This window comes from Triturus cristatus, chromosome 4_2 (assembly GCF_964204655.1).
Source record: "Triturus cristatus chromosome 4_2, aTriCri1.1, whole genome shotgun sequence".
NCBI lineage: Eukaryota > Metazoa > Chordata > Amphibia > Caudata > Salamandridae > Triturus > Triturus cristatus.
This window is the reverse complement of record NC_140586.1, coordinates 360,795,109-360,814,303: the sequence shown is the minus strand read 5'-3', so window position 1 is coordinate 360,814,303 and position 19,195 is coordinate 360,795,109. Positions and strand designations below refer to the sequence as shown.

Here is a 19,195-nt window from a genome sequence, read left to right as displayed (position 1 = left end):
GGATAGCAAAGAGGCATGTCCGTGTCAAGCTGGTGTGATATTGTTAATTGCAAGCACTAGGCAAATACAAGAAATAATGAAAAAGAAGACACACTGCTGCCTAAGCGTTGGAGTGATATAATTGCAAGGAAAAAACTGAGGAAAGAAAATAACAGTTGGTTGGAGTAGGAAAGGAAAGAGAAAAGGTACAGGCCAGGAGGCAGCAGCCAGCGTTTCTTCCAGCTTGTGTGTCCACCCGTGTAAGATCAGATAACTTGTAGGGCTGATAAAGTAAAGTTAAATCGAAACTTAGGTTCCAGTTCAAATTGTGGGAGTCATGTGAAAAAATGCGAAATTGAAGGTAGAAGGACCAAAATAAAATGAAATCAGAAAAGTGGGGTATCGTAAGCATTAGAGGGGGGGGGGGTGCACAAATTAAGTACGCATGTTTATTGCCGGCCACATACCACTCTTTCATTCTAATGCTACCCAAGTGCATTGTGAAGCTGTTTATGAACACAAGTGAAAGTGACCCAAAGTCGTCCATCTCCCCGTTTGGATTGCCCTTCCTCTATAGCTTCTCTTCTCACCTTTACACTACAATCTCAAGGGAGGGGGGCATATTTCTGCTATTTGTAGTTCAATACGAATATCTGTTATTTAAGTCCCTGGACTCCAACCCATTTTTCCTACAGCTCACCCATTTAGGCCCTCTAAAACAACTCAATCATTACACATCAGTTCTAACATGCAGGACACACTACAATTCAACCACGGACTATTGTTTCCTTACCATAGCCTGTGTTGGTAGCTTGCACTTCCTGGACGTCTTCCTTTTTTGAATGACTTTCTGGATGCGTTGTCTGTTTGCCTAGGAGCCCATCAGGTTCCATGTTTTGTCTCTGTGTATCTGAGCTGGAGCCATATGACCAGCGTTCTTTGTCACGATCTTCTGATCTTGAGTCTGGAGGAAAATTTACCTCTGGTAACAGAGAATCCTGGTCATTTGTTGTTTGAGTGTCTGCTGACTCCGTAGATTCCTCTGAGGTCAGCGATCCAAGAGTCTCTGGGGACAAGGCATTCTTATTTGATATGTCTGGTACAGTTAAGTCACAATATTTCTGGCCAGCGGGTGGGTTGGGTAAAAGCTCCACCTTTAGGGTGTTCACTTTTTCTTGTGATGCCTCGGTTTCTTTTTCAGTTGTGGGTGCATTCATCTGCTGGGTTACTAAACACTTGCTCTGGTTTCCACTCCCATGGCTAAAGGCACCCATTGCATCTTGTTCTTGCTTGGCTATAGATCTTTCAGACTCCTGGGCAAAATTTGTTCCTTGTGATCTTGTTGATTCTTTTTCCAGGTTGGATGCATCTCCGATGTCCAACTGCGAGGTAGTACATTTATCTTTGTTGCTAGCTGATTTTATATGGTCCAACTCTTCTGCAGATTTGCTACCTTGGTTGGAATCGAATATATGCTCTGACTCATGGAAAGTATCTCCTTCTTGGTTGCCCTTTGTTACCTGCTCAACAGTGGGTGAACTATTAATTTCCTCTGCAGTTTTAGAGGCATTTTCCTTTTCATGCGGCTGCTGGTAAACAACCAGAGAATCCTGGTCATTTGTTGTTTGAGTGTCTGCTGACTCCGTAGATTCCTCTGAGGTTAGCGATCCAAGAGTCTCTGGGGACAAGGCATTCTTATTTGATATGTCTGGTACAGTTAAGTCACAATATTTCTGGCCAGCGGGTGGGTTGGGTAAAAGCTCCACCTTTAGGGTGTTCACTTTTTCTTGTGATGCCTCGGTTTCTTTTTCAGTTGTGGGTGCATTCATCTGCTGGGTTACTAAACACTTGCTCTGGTTTCCACTCCCATGGCTAAAGGCACCCATTGCATCTTGTTCTTGCTTGGCTATAGATCTTTCAGACTCCTGGGCAAAATTTGTTCCTTGTGATCTTGTTGATTCTTTTTCCAGGTTGGATGTATCTCCGATGTCCAACTGCGAGGCAGTACATTTATCTTTGTTGCTAGCTGATTTTATATGGTCCAACTCTTCTGCAGATTTGCTACCTTGGTTGGAATCGAATATATGCTCTGACTCATGGAAAGTATCTCCTTCTTGGTTGCCCTTTGTTACCTGCTCAACAGTGGGTGAACTATTAATTTCCTCTGCAGTTTTAGAGGCATTTTCCTTTTCATGCGGCTGCTGGTAAACAACCAGAGAATCCTGGTCATTTGTTGTTTGAGTGTCTGCTGACTCCGTAGATTCCTCTGAGGTCAGCGATCCAAGAGTCTCTGGGGACAAGGCATTCTTATTTGATATGTCTGGTACAGTTAAGTCACAATATTTCTGGCCAGCGGGTGGGTTGGGTAAAAGCTCCACCTTTAGGGTGTTCACTTTTTCTTGTGATGCCTCGGTTTCTTTTTCAGTTGTGGGTGCATTCATCTGCTGGGTTACTAAACACTTGCTCTGGTTTCCACTCCCATGGCTAAAGGCACCCATTGCATCTTGTTCTTGCTTGGCTATAGATCTTTCAGACTCCTGGGCAAAATTTGTTCCTTGTGATCTTGTTGATTCTTTTTCCAGGTTGGATGTATCTCCGATGTCCAACTGCGAGGCAGTACATTTATCTTTGTTGCTAGCTGATTTTATATGGTCCAACTCTTCTGCAGATTTGCTACCTTGGTTGGAATCGAATATATGCTCTGACTCATGGAAAGTATCTCCTTCTTGGTTGCCCTTTGTTACCTGCTCAACAGTGGGTGAACTATTAATTTCCTCTGCAGTTTTAGAGGCATTTTCCTTTTCATGCGGCTGCTGGTAAACAACCTTCGTGTCTGTATCTCGATTGGCAGCAGATCTGTCTGTAAAATTCTGGGAAATCCCTCCTAAATGGTGTCCATTTGTTTCTTTGTTGGGATTCTCTGTAGGATCAATGCCCAGGTTTGTGGTAACTGGTGAAGAACATGGTATTTCTTTTTCCTGGGTGGCTTTTGTGCTAGTTTCCATTTTAAGAAAAGTAAAATTACTTTTCAGCTACCGTGTGAGTGAACGTGGACTTCTAGGTGTTCATTTATCAGTGCGTTCCTTTTTGTGATCTGGGGCTCTACTTCTGTTGCTTGTCTTGGCAATGGTGTCAATGCTTTGAAATGCAATCTTTCCTCTAGAACGTTACAGAAAATCAGTAATTTCCTTGCCCATAGGACACAGATTGTATTCTTCACCAGTAGCTACATGTTCCCTTCTTGGGGCGGGGATATTCTTCCACAACTACCTTGGAACCTGGTGAAAACAAAATTCAAGAACATAATGCAATTGTCTTCTTGGAAATATCTGTAAAACATATTTATCACAAACACTGTATGTGTCGAGTTTTAACAATCTGTTTTCAGGTTGAGCCTGGGCAGCGCAAACGCTGCTCTGCGAGGCGTGCTGTATTAGAATATAACTTGAAGTCCCCCCACTCTCCGCCCATATTTCTCAATGGCTTCTTTAAATGTCCTTCGTAAATGCTTGCTTCTAATTCGTTAATAGGCTGGTTAGTCCCTCCTTATACCACTTTGTCGTCATTTGTAACCTGCTATGAGGACTGGCCATTGTTCTTCTGTTGTTAAACGGTATGTCATTATTTTCTTTTATGAGTTTCTCCTACTGCAGGCACAACATGCTTTCGTGCAGTACAAAGCACACCATGCGTGCTTTCACTTTCCAAACAGCCCGGGACAGTGGCGGCTTCTTATTTGAAATTAAATAGGTCTTGCATTTACAAGAGTTTGAGCTACTGGCATTGTAAATGACAATGGCTTTTATGTATGTGTTAATTATCAAAACATAAATAAAAGGCATTGTCATTTACAATGCCAATAGCTTACACTCTCGCAAATGCGAGACCTATTGCATTGCAGATGCTTGTTTTCCCTGTGACTGCTTTTTATGACTTTAGGGTAAATACACAGTGCTACTGATTGCCCCAAGATGCTTGTGCTCAGATAACGGCAGTGCTATGCCCTTTGATGCACACTCTCTTCGCGGAGACTGTCTGAATCCAGACAGTGCCTCAGAGAGTCGGAAGTAACATACATCGGTAACTTAGTTCCATACAAAATCATCTAAAGAAACACACTTCTGATATCTGGAATATATTATAGCCATCAAAAGAAATTGGCTACTTATATTTAATTTCTTACTATGTTATCATGTCTACAGAATCAACCTGTCCTAAGCATCTTTGAAGTCAGCAGAGTTGTCTAATGATCAATTAAGGAGGTAAAGACAATCTGCAGCCAAATTTACACACAGCAAAATCTCTCAGGATTACAACTCCTGTCTTTTAGTCATTTCTGTCCGTACTTACTCTGATTTATTTTTTCTAATCTTCATGGTATTTTAGCTTTATTAGCAAATAGTGCCACTCCTAACCCCTTAAGCTGTCACCAAGCCCAGATACTTGCACGGCTGTCATAATTGACAGCATTGGGGAGACACTCTGAAAAAAATATATTACATTAAATCTCTTCTTTTTTTTAAATAATACTAAAACAAACTGACATCAATCTGGATTTGTGTCAAAATTAGTAAAGATTGAAAACTGTGAGGTTTGTTTATTATATATACATACACCAAGCTCGAAGCAGTTGCTCGCCTATTGCTAGAACCTGTATTTGGATTGGATACCTAGCTGTTTTTGCAATATAGAGGAGCCAAAGGCAGTGGGCCAAAGAATGAGGTCATTTGATTAAGTCATGAAAAAGCAGTCCATCATCCGGGATGTGGATACTTTATTAGGAGAGTGGACTATGATCGCAATCAATGAACGGAACAGGTTTTGCGCAGCTATACTCGAGGCCAAGGTCAGCTTTTTAGAAAAGAAATTTGTAACAAATATAAAGATGGGGGGCGTAGATAATCGTAGATTTTGTTGCCGTCCGAACAAAAAGCTGCCTTTACTTCCACAGCTCCATACTAAACACATTCTTATTAAAATCTTGAGAACGAGGGACCTCCACAATTGTACAAATGAAGTAAGATCTCATACAGACTGAAGTCAGGAAGAATAAAAACATGAAATCATCGTTGTGATGCATGTGCATATATGAGCATGCACTGGGGTCAAGGAAGAATGCATTTGATTTGTGGGTACTGCTAACTTTCCAGCAGAAAATAATGAGATCCTTGGAGCTCCTACATTCCCTCTAAAGCATCCTGCACAATTCGCGTAAGAACTGTAATTTTACGAACTGTAGGCATAGGATCCCGATTGGAATGCACTTCTGTTTTGGCTAGTGTACTTGCATGCCTAGTTTCTATTTTGAGAGTGAGGTCTCTTCCCTGGGCTAGTGACCCTTTCCTACACAGCTGGAACCAACTGACCCAGACCCTCTAGAGCACGATACTGTCATTGCCCCGTGCCCTAGCCGAGGTGAGGCTGTAATCCTTTTTGACTTGGCTTCCCATTGATGTATATGCTGGTCGGGCTTGAAACAAGACAACTTCCACTGGACCCTTCAAAGTGGCCCACCATCTTTGCATCTCCCTGGTGAACGGGTTTCAGAACCTGCCAGGTGGAACTAAAATGGTATGTTCCCCTGCGATATTAGTATGCTTGGTATACTGTAGAGCCTGCAGCCTGTCATAACACTCAGGTGCACCATAATCCTGCTGCCAGCTGTTTAGACCATGGCGGTGTGAGTATGGCATGAGTCCATATCCATTGGTGAACCGAAGAGACAGAGTCTGCTAAATGCCTCAGATGGTTGTGCTGAAGCACTAAAGACACCCACATAAAGGATGTGGTGGCCCTACTACGCTTCTGCCGTCTCGCTCTGCCAGCAAGACTTGAGAACTACTGGTGCCCCGCATGAATGAAGTGATGACACTTTTTAGGTCTCGCCTAGGCAGTGCATGTGTGGTCTCTTTGAGACATGCTTTACCTACTCTGTGGGGTAAGTGCACTCCCATTGCTGACCGTTGCATTTAATTGGTTCTTTGTAGTGACTCTAGTAAATGCGTGTTTCTTACCGGTCACAGAGTTGTATTTGTCCCTCCTTTCGTTGCTTGGTTTCCTCCCATGGAAACTGCCCCTGTTACATATACGCTCACTCTGTTCTTAATGTATATGTTTGTTGCTGCACGATTTTTATGGTCAGTTTGGCTCGTTATCTTCAGAATGGCGACAGATGCTCCTGTCAAAATGGAACACACGTTCGGCATCCAGCCACTACTGCACTCCCTCATACCCGCAACACTCCATGCTTCTTTACTTTTGCAACCACATCAGAATCTTGGAGATTTTTATGTTGATTCCGCTCAGACTGTTTTTTGTATCAGCACTGCGTTGGCATTTTCGGTGTGTCCACATTCTTTCCCGCTACTTGTATTGGTATTATAATCGGCATTAGTATTTGTTGTATAAGTTTTTTTATTCTGGTGTTGTGCTGCTGTAAAATATATTTTGGCAATATATGTTTTTTTGGGTCCATGTGTTAACCACTACTATCTGATCGGCATGTTTAGCACATTATTATTTATTTTATGTAAATCTTCTTCATTCTTTTGAGTTACATTTTTGCAGTAGCACGGATTTGTGAAGGAGTCTGTGTGACCGTATGTATTTGTTTTTAAGCTTTCTTTATTTTACCAATGTGTTCCGTTCGCCATTTTGTTTTGCATGCTTTTTAGGTCTCGCCTAGCAACGCAGCGCATGCGCTGCTCGGCTTGACGAGATCTATTGTCGTCGGTTTTTGTTTGGGAGGGAGACCGGAGATGTGCACGTGCCCGGACAGGCGATGTGCACGTGTACGGCTCCGGACGGCGTTTCTGCAGAACACACGCATGGCTTTTTTTCTCTTCTGTTAATCATTTCTGGTCCTGTTTAGTGGAACTGGAGTCGGACTCATGTGTCTCTGTACTTAAGGCTAAAGCACCACATGTTCACCTTTCCTTGAAAGGTGAAAGCATCGTGATCCGATAAGCCTACGTGTCTACATGGCCCCTGGCTTGTGCGCCCCCCGCAACCTGTGCTCTGCACGTTTAGCACCACAGCCGGGGCGCTTGCTCCCGCCAGCAGCCCACTCGGGGGCCCAGGGAGCTCTGCGTGTGCCAGGCCCGGGCACTGCTTGCTCGTCCTCCTAACAGCTGTGCCCGGAGCCCGCACCCGGAGGGAAGCCGCCAGCCCTGTATGTGCAACTGAACGGAGAGCCGGCTCACCACCTGCGGCCGCACAAGCAGCCCTTGCACACACAGAGCCGCTACCTGCAGCGCACTGGCTTCCGACAGCAGAGCCAGCTGCAGTACGAGGGGCTGGAGCCCGAGATCGCATGCTTTATCCGCTTCTACACAGGTATGTGTTGGGGTGTGAGCTGGAACAGGTGGGACTCTGAAGGTACGATGTGGCAGTACTGGGAGAGGGGGTAAAAGTGCTGGAGCAGAGTTTTCAGTTTGAAAATTCTGGGGCTTTTGAAGCTCTGGCATGTCTATTCGTTGTACTAATTTATTAATAATTAATAATTAATTATTTGTCTTGTGCAAGTGTGTTTATATTAATCAATCCGTTTGTCCTAATAAGAGAAGAGAGAGTTACACGTGGGTGTGCATAAATGTGCTGTTTTAAAAATAACGTGCGCGTTTTCATGTTTAAACGTTGCTATGTGCTGTTTATTTTTGAGCACAAAACGCTTTCCGAATTAATGCTTTTCTATGTTGCAAGTGCTAGATAAATGCATACACATAAGGGTATTAGTGGGGTTAACACTGTTTAATCACTATGCTGTGGTAACGTTGTTTTTGTCTCTTTTAATTAAGATGGTCTATTAAGGCCTATGTTGGCCTAAGAAAAGATGGCCGACTTGTGAGCCTGGCTGTGATTTATAATATGAAAACTGTGACGAGGGAGACCCCTGCTGGAAATGGTCTTGAAGCTAACTGACCATGGTCCTTGCTTGAAAAACTTTCCATGAGGACAGCAGCAGTTTTTGGGAAGTCTCCAAGTGAAATGAAAGTGTCCTTGGCAGCCTTGGGAAACAAAGGAGCCTTAGAGAGAAGCTCTGAACTGTGGCTCGATAGCCGAGGAGAAGCAGGATTAATATGATACATGTTTTATTTTCTTGGTTCCTGTTCCGTAGTCTTCATTATGTGTACTTTTTCCTGAGCGGAGATTCTCAAATGTAGCGATGTTACATTCTTTCCTTCTCGCTCTGCTCAGCAAGTCCGGCGGACATTATAGTTTTTCTATGTTCCCAACGTATCTTTCTATTGTTTAGAAACTATAAGAGATGTTAGCCTAGAAAGGGTTTTTGCCACTTGCCATTTTGCCTTTGCCGCGTACCGAATCTGCGTTGCTGAGGATTGATGCTAAAGGGACCTCGTCTTGAGAGACATTTACCGAGAGACTTGTCCTGACCCGTTCTGACATTTAGCTAGAATAGGTAACTATGAGAAATGATTTACTCTGATTGATTTTCTTTGACTAATTTTAGATAAAGCAATATAATTTTAAACATGGAGTTGGATATTCTTTCTTGTCAATTATTGGGTTTGCATTATTGATTATTGTTGTATATATTGTATAGGTTATGCTTAGGGACAGTCACAAAAACCAGGTCTTATCGACCTCGATATAGATGCAGGGTGTTTAGGAGTGTTTTCTTTCCACAGGTTTATTGCTGGTAGAGTATTTGAGCGTATGTTAGTGAAATGGGCCCTAGCGTATGATGTATGCATGTGCGTGTAACTGTGAGATTACTTTATCCGTGGTAGTGGGAATATTGTACACACCCTGATCTCTATCAAAAGGACTCGGTTGATGGTTGTTGCATACTGAAGCGTAGCGGAGGAGTGCAGCTTACACTGTTGAAAGTGGTGGTTCCTGAGTGAAAATAAGTTGTGTACACATTATGTTTTCAAAATGCCAGGCATAATGCACTGGTGGAGTATACATTCTGTGAATGAGTTCGACATTGGACTCTATTATGAGTACTCTGAAGAATGGTGCTGGATATTGGTGGTGGCGATGAGTAAGCGACACAAAAGGGACAACAAGGAGTCTACTGGGGTGCACACGGGTGCAGGGCTGAATGGCGCCATGCAGTTGTTGGGCTCTGTTTCTTGTGGGAGGCTAAAGAACACTTGATGGTTGTGCATGCACCACCACTATAAAGAGCACTGTAAACTCAGAAGTATGTAGTGGAATGTATGGTGCCAATACATTCTTACCTCCGTGGTGGGTTTCACTACTGTTCTCCTCTTAAAGCTATTCTTTAAACTGCTACACAACTAACAATGCAATAAAATAAAATACACAACATATCACATACACTCAATAACACATAGCTCTAACAAACAAATGCGAGACCTATTTCATTTTCAATGCTTGTTTTAGATGGCATGTACTATTCAAGGGGTTACAATATAAAGTATCGCAATTCCGTAAAGCTGCATCCAGAGGACAGCATCATGCTTGCATACAGAAAAAAAATAATATTATCCTTTTCATTAAATACACTTTGAAAAACACTTTATTTAAATGATGGGGTTATACAGGAGTGTGTGTGTTCACCCTACTATGGGATCGTCTTTTGTTTTATGTTTGCAGTTAAGGATTGCAATGAATGCATCACCCTCCACAGCCAGTCTCTTGAGACTTATATTAACATATTTTGACAGTACGGGACCGAGCGGGCATTAAAACATTGTTAACAATGCTCAGCACGTATTTGTAGCCGTTGTGGTTTGATGTGCATGCAACATTCTAGAACATTAACACATATATATTTGAGTAATAAAGCCAAATGCAAATTTACTTTCGCAGTATAATATATATATATATATATATATTCACTTAAAAAACCATAGGTTTCACACATGTTATAGTTAGTTGGACATTTCACTCGTAAAAAACCATTGAAATTCCCCCGTTATAGTTAGTTCAGATAACTATAACTCGCGCGCCCGCAATCCACTGCTGATGACGTCACATATTACATCACTCATGACATCACTGATAACATCATTCTTGTGATAGATTGGCGGTCGCGCGAGTTATAGTTATCTGAACTAACTCTAACGGGGGAATTTCAATGGTTTTTTTACGAGTGAAATGTTCAGCTAACTATAACATGTGTGAAACCTATGGTTTTTTAAAGTGAATTTGCAAGGTTTTTTAAATGCTAATTCCTAACTATAACGTGTGTGAAACCTATGGTTTTTTAAGTGAATTTGTAAGGTTTTTTAAATGCTAATTTAAGTAGGGTTTTTTTTTTAATATATTTATTTTACAATAAACTACCTATGTATATTATAGTTATAGATTGATCCTGTAATATGGAATGGCTCAGCTCTTTTTTTTTTTTATTTGGATAAAGTTGAACAGCATAGTTAATATCTTCTATAAACTTATAAACAGTTTAAAATGTTTTGTTTTTGTAAAGTTTTTTTCACGGTGCGCGCACCCTGCGATTTTTTGAAAAAAAAAAAAAAAATGTTTTTTTCACCCTGACAAAGGCTAGGGGGTCAGGAACTCTCTACCCTGCCCCCTTTTCAGGTTCTCCACCTTTGTTTTTCACTGCCACACACAAAATGGCGGCCGACACTTCCTGATTTCGACCGATTCGAATGTTGACTGACATGTAACCACCAATCAGAATTACGCTCGCGCACGTTATGGTGCTTTTATTAATTACTTTCAACTGCAATTTTCTCAGAAACTACTGAACAGATTGACACCATATATGCAAAAGGCACATCCCTGACCCGAGGACTACCTTTTTGCCAAATTTCAAGTATTTCTGTTCAGCCGTTCGGGCTGTACCTTCGACTAAAGGTCCTATGGGAAAATCATGGGGAAAACGCGTTTTGGGACCCCCCCTTTTTCTCAGCCCCTGCTTGACGAATCACCCCGAGACTTTCAGGGTAGGAGCTGAGCGGAGCGCCCCCATTAGTTTTGAAATGTTCACGAAGATTCCGTCTCCGCTAGACTTTTTACTCATTTAATATTGTTTAGTTTAAAAAAATTACATTTGAAAAGTGAATCTCTCTCAAATCAAATATAACTAAGGCAAGTATTTTTTTTTATTAAATACGCTTTATTATTCGGCACTCGCATCACTGTTGACAAACACCGGAGAAGTATATAAAGCACGCACTGTCTTCTATGTGTTTTAAATAATCTTAACATTCGCCAGCTGTCTCAATTTGAATCTCGGAATTGGCGTGAAACAGAGCCAAAAGTGGTCCGCAGAAATCTCTAGGAACATATTTCCTGTTCGGCTGTGCTATCAAACTCTGTATATTGCTTTTGCATTCTTTTGTTAAATTATTGCTTATTTCTGTAACTTTGCAGTCTGTGCTTTTCTAGAAGCAAAAAAGTTCTGGTAAACACTTTCTAGCAGTTGATCATTTGTTTTTGGGTTCATTCATGCCAGCCTCCAGTTTAGTATTATGGTGTAAATGCATTAGCAGTTATATGGAATCTGCGGTGAATTGGTTCCAGTGACAGTGTGCATAGGACCAACCTCTGGGCCTACCGGTCCCACTTAGGACGACATACTAAAGTATCAAAATAAAGTGATGGTTAGGATGGAACTGGTCCTGGGTAGCTTGTGTTCCAGTTCAGAGAGAACCTGGCTTGGCAGTTCAGGCTGGACTGCGCCCATTGAAGCAGAGTCAAGACCGATTTGCATATAGCTGGGTCAAAACTGAGGTGGCATGGCGTGCAAAATAATAATGGCTTGGGATTCAGCCCTGAGTGATTACCAGTGGCCAAGATCAATTTAAGCATTCTATCCATCACTTTTTGTATACTTTAGTATCCTAAACTAACCATACTGTTTTCTCGAGATAGGTAGCTAGAGTCCTCAGCTTCTGATGCTATTAAAGATTCATTTACTTGGTTCAGGCAATCGCCTAACTTTGTCTATTTAGCTCAAATTGCCCTATCAGAGGTAAAGCTCCTCACCTGTGAACAATGGTGAGGCCCTTGCAAGCAAGTATCGAGCAAGTCCAAGGGAATTAACCATCCAAACGCTTAACCAGCTCCACGCTATGTTTGCAATTTAGGGCCATTCAAGCCTATGCCAAATTCATGTTTTGCCACAATGATGCTTATTTTGGCATCTAGTTATTTCTTCACCTAGAAACAACTATAACATTCAGATCACACATAAATAGAATTTAAACCTACTGGTACTAAAGCACATTGTCAAGAAGCACAAACTAACAGTGGTAAGCCTAATTATCTTTTAAAGAAGTTAGAGAAAATAAGGGGGGGGGTGGTGGTAATCTGCACTATAGTCCAAGTGTAAACATTCCACAAAGAACCAAGACTGAAAGGGCAGACGGACTGGCCTACAGTTTTAAATGGCCATGGACATTTATACCCAGGGTTACATAGAGGCCGACACAGAATGGGAAGAGGGAAATCTCTCATCACTAACTAGAAGGATTCCGCCATAAGGATGTCAAGCACTGACTGGATTTTGACAGCCACACCCATGAAGATTTCCTCCACATCGAGACCAAACCGAACCTGGACTGGACATGAGGCTTGTGCCACCCAGCCCACAAAAGATTTTTTGTTTAAATCCAGAAAGGCCAGCAGTCTTTAGCCTTTACCCTCCTATTGTATCCTTCACATTCACATAGCACATTGGTATGATAGCTGAATGGGTTAACACAACTGCTTCACAAGCCAGTGTACACCCTGATCATCAAATGAGGCCAACTCGACCTTCAACTCTCCCAAGGTCAATAAAACGAGTGCCACAAAGCTTCATCTACTTTAGATGCTGCTATAAAGCTGTGCTGCGGACACTGATCACTTTGTAAAGCACTGGTCTGATGAAAGTACATGGATAGCTATTATTCATTTGGAATTAACACATTTGGGATTGATCGAATTAAGGTTAGACGGCAGACCTTGAAAGAGGGACGGTCGTCAGCTGAGCTGTGGGCGCAGCCTAGTGACTCTTTGAAGAGAAGCAATTCCAAGCCGCTCTAATAGAAAGCACGAAGTACTGTTCGGCGTGAAAACGTGCAAAGGAGAGCCTGAGGAAATGTCAGTGAAGGAGCAGCTGCCCACTTGGCCGAATATAGAAAGGCCGCCGAGAGATATACATCAGAGCCAAAAATTGCTCCCTACCTTTCGTGTCTCGCGCTTAATAAAACACGCGGACATGGAGTGGGGATTAAAACCTCTTTATTCTTTTAATGACTGTTCCCCGATTGGCGCTCTCTTGCGCTGCCCCTCCCTTCTACTTCCTGCCATGCCTGACTCGGAAGTAGCGGACAGAGTCAGGCATGACAACAAGACATCTCCCCCCTGTTTGATTTGGCAACTGCCCCAGTTCCGTCACTTCTCATAGAGTTCTTCAATTAGTCAAACTGGTCTCCGAATGATTCTCTGGGTCAGACGGGACAAGCTGTACTCGGGCTTCACCCACATCGGTGGGGAGAGGGTGTTCTTCACACTGATCCATTTCTGGGCTTGACGTGTCCGTGTCACAGTCTGCTTCATTTTATCGACGGTAGGCTTCTGGGTTACATATTTTGAAGTGCGAAATGTTTCTGGTGGTGCTTTTGATTGCAGAGGCAGCTGTGATCATAGTCCCTCTTTTCTTTGTTACTTGGAGTGGGTGAGCATGATAGCGGCTGTCAGCTTTGGTTTTCCGCTCTTGCTTCACCAATACCCAGTCTCCTTCTCGGATGTCAGACACCTTAGCGTGCAGACGATCGTCAGCATATTTCTGGATCCTTGCTTTCTCGTCCTTGTCGATGTTCTCTAGTGTCTCATGGTCTGATGCCGGGGGCCTGGACCGTGCAACTGCATCGGAGGTCGGTATCAGAGTGTGCGGGTTTCTCCCGAGCATCAGAGTGGCGGGACATCTGTTGGTGGTACTGTGTGGCGTAGTTCTGTATGCTCGCAGCACTTCATTGAGAGCTGGTTGGACGTCCCATTGACAGTTCTGCTTATTGCATTGTCTTCTTCAGGGTGGCCTTGAAGCGTTCGATCATTCCATTGGCTTGGGGCCATAAAGGAGCAATTTTCCGATGCTTGAAATTCAGGTGATTTGCAAACTCTGTGAATTCACGTCCGTTGAAGGGTGGTCCGTTATCTGTTTTCACTACTTCGGGGATTCCCCAGGCTGCAAACGCTTCGTCAAGGATGGGTATGACGGTGGACGCCTTTGTGGATGAGAGAAGATGTGCAATGGGGAATCGGGAGTACTCATCCATGATGACGATCACATATTTGCCGGACTTCAGCGGGCCGAAGAAATCGACAGCTACTTGTTGCCATACGCTGTCTGGGAGGTCTGACATTTGAGCGGAGCGGGTGGTTCTTCACGCCCGACTAGTTGGCACAGTGGGCAGTCTTGCAGCGTGGCTTCCACCATCTTGTCAAAAGACAGGAACCAGACCATCTCTCGCAGTGCTTTCTTTGTGGCCACTACGCCTCTGTGGCCTTCGTGTGCTAGATTGATGGTCCCTGGTCTTAATTGGTGAGGAATGACAATTCTACTGTCTCTTAGCAGTAGCCCGTCTGCACTGATCGCGAGATCATCTTTGACGTGTCAAAGATGAGAGCTCTTGCAGGTTGGTGGCGGTACATTTGTTTGCACGTCCTCCAGGTGTCTCCAGGAGCCGGTGCGGACACGTTGCATGACATTAAGTGTGGCGTCATTGGTGGTGGCCTCTCTAATGATTTCCAGTGGGACAGCAGGTGGGCGTGCTTGGTCAATTACAAAATGGAGGTATTCTTCGGCCACTGAGGCACGTGTTTGTGTCAACCCTTGAGGATGGCGTGATATGTAGTCCGCCGGGTTCTCTGCCTTCCCCGGTTTGTGGATGATGGTGTATGTATAGTCTTGCAGGCGGATCCCCCACCTCTCGATCCGTGGAGGCATTTTCGCTCTTGGGTTGCCAAATATGGTGATTAGGGCTAGATGGTCGGTAATGAGCGTGAAGTGTTTCCCGTACACGAACAGGTGGAAACGCTCACATGCCTATACAACTGCCAGACTTTCCTTCTCGGGCTGTGAGTATGCTTTCTCCGTGTCGGTTTGGCTGCGGCTGGCGTAGGCCATGATGTGACGTTGATCTCTCTCTCTCGTCATCATACTGGGCTAGGATGGTGCCAAGCCCGACAGGGCTGGCGTCAACAGTAATTTCTGTCTTTCGTCTCGGGTCGAAGTATGCCAGGTGTGCGGCAGAGCTCACAGCTGTCTTGATCTTGGTAAAAGCACGCTCGCATGCAGTGGACCATTGGAAGGCCTGCTCTTGTCTCGTGAGCTCTCACAGCGGGTAGCTGATGGTCGCATAGTCCTTGATGTATCGGGCGCAATAACTGGCCATGCCCAGGAAAGATCGAATGTCACTGACATCATGAGGTTGTGGCTTGTCAGCCAATGCCGAGACCTTCTCGGGGTCAGGTCTCATGCCGTCTTTGGAGAAGATGTGACCGTAGAACTTGACGTGGATTTGTGGAATTCACACTTTTCTTTGTTGAGGGTGAGATTGGCGTTGAGAAGGGCGTGACACACTCGATCCAGGTCGGTGTCATGGTGTGATGCCGAAGACAAGAATGTCGTCACTACAGTTAAATGAGTTTGGGATGTGGTGGATTACTCGCCGAACAGCCTCTTGAAAGATCTCGGCCGCTGAGGAGATACCAAAATTGAGGCGCTTATACCTAAAGAGTCCTTGATGCGTAGTAAATGTGGTGATGTACCTGGATCTTTCATGGAGTGCGAGTTGGTGATATCCTTTGTTGAGGTCTAACTTTGAGAAGACTGTCGCTCCATTCAGGCGAGTGATCATGTCACTGATGTGGGGTCCTGGGTGCCTCTCTCGTTCTATAGCCTTGTTTGGGGCTCGCATGTCCACACAGGCGCACTTCGTTCTGGTGTCCCCGTTTCGGCACGACTACCACTGGCGACACCCATGGAGTAGGTTCGGTTGATCTCTCTATGATGTCCGCTCTCAGCAGATCTTGGAGTTCGTCATCAACTGCTTGTTGGAGATGGAACGGTACCTTTCTGTGGTGTTGAGCCACTGGTGCTACTTGTTCATTTATGTGGAGCCTGACTTTGACATTAACTAACTTTCCCAGGCCTGAGAACAGTTTCGGGAACTTGTTTACGATGTCAGGTGAGTCGTCAACTTTGAATAGAATCTCTACCAGCCTCAGCTGCTTTGCTGTGGGTAGACTGGGGAGGCAGTCAGCTGCGTCAGGACCTTCTATTACGTGAATGTGGGCCTGAATTGTTCTGTCTTTGTAGGTTAACGTGGTGGGGAATCAACCCAGGCACGGCAGCGGTTCTTTGGACATCCACGTGTAGACACGTACTATGGCTGGGTCCAGCTGCGGCTTTGGGCGCATTTTCTCATTTTCAGTCGTGCCGATGTAATTGAGCGATGCTTCTGTGTCTAGAACGAACTTGGCCGATTGGTTTCCCATCTGTATGTGCAACTGGGGGTATTTTTTCAGTCAATCCGGGTCTGCCACCATACACACATATTCATCACTCTCTTGCAATATGGGGGTGAGGGCGGACGATTCCCTTGACGTTGATCGTCGAGATCGATATAATGAGCGTGACTGGGTGCTGGATCTGAACTAGCTCGTTGAGCGGTCTCTCCTTCTTTGCACCACCCTCGCGTGGTGGCACGGTCCAGTGCTTCGCTTGGTCGATTCCTTCCGACGGGTTTGGCACATTGCTTCGAAATGGTGGTCTCTTCCGCATTGGTGACACTGTTGTCCCATGGCTGGGAAAGTGCCTGTGTGAGGATAGTCCAAACCACAGCGATAACATTGGAGGTGGTTGTTTCTGGGTGTTGCTGCCTCTGGTCCCACCATGGGACGAGTTTGTGGATTTTCCGGATCTCCTATTTCCGGCCGGCGTTTTGCGTCCGTTTGCGATTGTATCGGGAATGCTTGCTCTCGTTTCTCTGTCTTTCCACCATATATTGTCTTTGCGTGTTCCTCAGCTTGATAGTTTATTTGTGTGAATTCCTCGATGTCGTCGAGCGAATAATGTTTCTTTAGTAGTCAACGTCGTATGGACTCTGATTGGCACCCTTCGATTATGCGCAGGCGAAGGGCATCTTCTGTGTTGAAATGATCAAACTCGCAATATCGCACCAGGCATTTTAGTCGAGAGATGAAGTCTCCCATGGACTCACCCTGTTCTTGGGACGCGAGGTTAAACGTGTATTGTTCACAGTCCAAATTGCGCCTGTGGAGGAACTTCCTGTCTAAAGCTTCCCTCACATCTGCATATGACGCGTTATTTGCTGGAGGCAGTTCTTTGATGAACTGGCCAATGTCTTTTCCTACCAGATTCTTTAGTGCTATGAGTTGATGGTCCTGGTCATTTACTCGAGACCCTTTCAGGAAGTCCTCGAAGTCTTCTATCCAGCTCTTCCACTTGGGGCCCATGCTGTTCCCAGACGTTAGCTGTAGGGGCTCGGGGGGACGCAGAAATGACACCCTCATTAGTATGGGTCTCTGCAGCATGTCTCGGGCCAGGCCTGGTTGTGTGGAATCGGGCTGAGCGGTATTTTGGCGGGCTTAGGAGTGTTCTTGCCTGACTAAGATGGCCGCCGGGCTGGTAACAGTGATCCCTTATGAGAGATGCCTGACCTCAAAATGGCCGCCAAATGCGACCACTCATGCCGGTTACTGAAGAGGGGTTCAGTGCTCTTACCTCAATTTTCATCGGCATCGGTTGTTTGAGGCTCTGGGGGCTCAGGTCGCTGGGCACTCTTGTCACTGACTGCACTGTGAGCGCTCTTGTTTCATGTATTCGCTCTGATGAGGCGCTTCTTGCTAACAGGCTGCAGGTGCTCTGTGTGCAGCTCTTCTTGCCTCTGTATGCTCCTGGTGGGTGTCCTCTCATCCCACCCTCATCGCCAAGTTTCGTGTCTCGCGCTTAATAAAACACGGGGACACGGAGTGGGGATTAACACCTCTTTATTCTTTTAATGACTGTTCCCCGACTAGCTCTCTCTCGTGCTGCCCCTCCCTTCTACTTACTGCCATGCCTGACTCAGAAGTAGCGGATAGAGTCAGGCATGACGACACAACACTACCCAGTCAGTCCTCTCTGCTTTCTTTACTTAATGCTTTGCCTTCTCTAATTATACAGCTCGACACAGATAATCCAATGGCAGAACCACACAGACACCCCCACCACAAATGCTACATTTCAAGTGGTGCCCCATTTCCTTCTGATCTACATTAAACAGGTGCTTTCAAATCCTACCATCCTCTTCCTGCGGTAGTGAAAGCAGGTGCAGGACTAGCAGCTACCCGTACAGCAGCAACGACCCCATGCCACTCACACGCCATTCGTAGCCCGTCCTACAAGCCTATCTACGTGGTCACGGCCCACAGCAAAGGAAGGACTCTGACCCTGCTGCTCACAAATGTTCACAAGTGCAGCAGCAGGACCGGGAAGGCGTGGCGCGCGTCTCACAAGGCACACGCCTCATGCAGCACGCACATCCAGACTCTTCCCAAAAGATTGGAGTGCACGACTCGAAGATAACATTTTTCGCTGTGAAATTAAAGAATCATCAACACACAGCTTGCAGTGTCTTAATGATCTAGGTCGTTTATTTTGAATGTTCACAACTTAATATCTGTTAATCAGTCACTTCATACATATTCAGACCCTCCAGGATTTCGCGATTTGCCGCGAAATCGGCACTTTTTAAAAAATGACGCGATTTTTACAAAAGTGCCCGCAAAATCGACACTTTTGTAAAAATGCCGCAATTTTTACATAAGTGCCCGTGAAAATTAAGGAATGCAGGGAAAAGGTTTTTACATTTCTGATATTTCTTCACTTGTCTAGAAATGCAGGAAATCAGGGTTCACATAAAACTATGAAGCAAAATATTTATAGATGAGGGCACCGAGTGTACTTGTGGACTTCCATGATGCCATTTACATTTTGGTAGTACAGGATGTATAAATGTAAACAGAACCACCAGAGAAATGCGTACGTGGGGAAAGTGATGGAATACGTTGGTTTAAGAAATTGGTGACACTTCACATCTGGTAAATGTAGAAAGAAAAAGAAAAAAAAAAAAAAAGGTACATCCAGTGATGAGAAAGCTTAGAGGGAAGATTATACAGAGTTGCCCCGTCAACAAAATAACACTAGTGTACAGGGCGCAAACTATCTAGATATTTTTTCGTAAAGTGAAACACATCTCTGTAT

The 19,195-nt window shown here is 44.5% G+C and overlaps 1 protein-coding gene across 1 annotated transcript in view; it reads right to left on the bottom strand.

Moving 5' to 3' along the window:
- The window catches only part of LOC146833885 (uncharacterized), a 63,419-nt gene that overhangs the window by 3,372 nt on the left and 40,852 nt on the right, over window positions 1-19,195 (bottom strand). Inside the window, exon 2 of the mRNA XM_085601769.1 lies at window positions 773-3,257. Coding sequence (XP_085457895.1) covers window positions 773-2,984 — 2,212 coding nt within the window. The 5' untranslated portion in view covers window positions 2,985-3,257. The remainder of the gene's footprint in view (window positions 1-772; window positions 3,258-19,195) is intronic.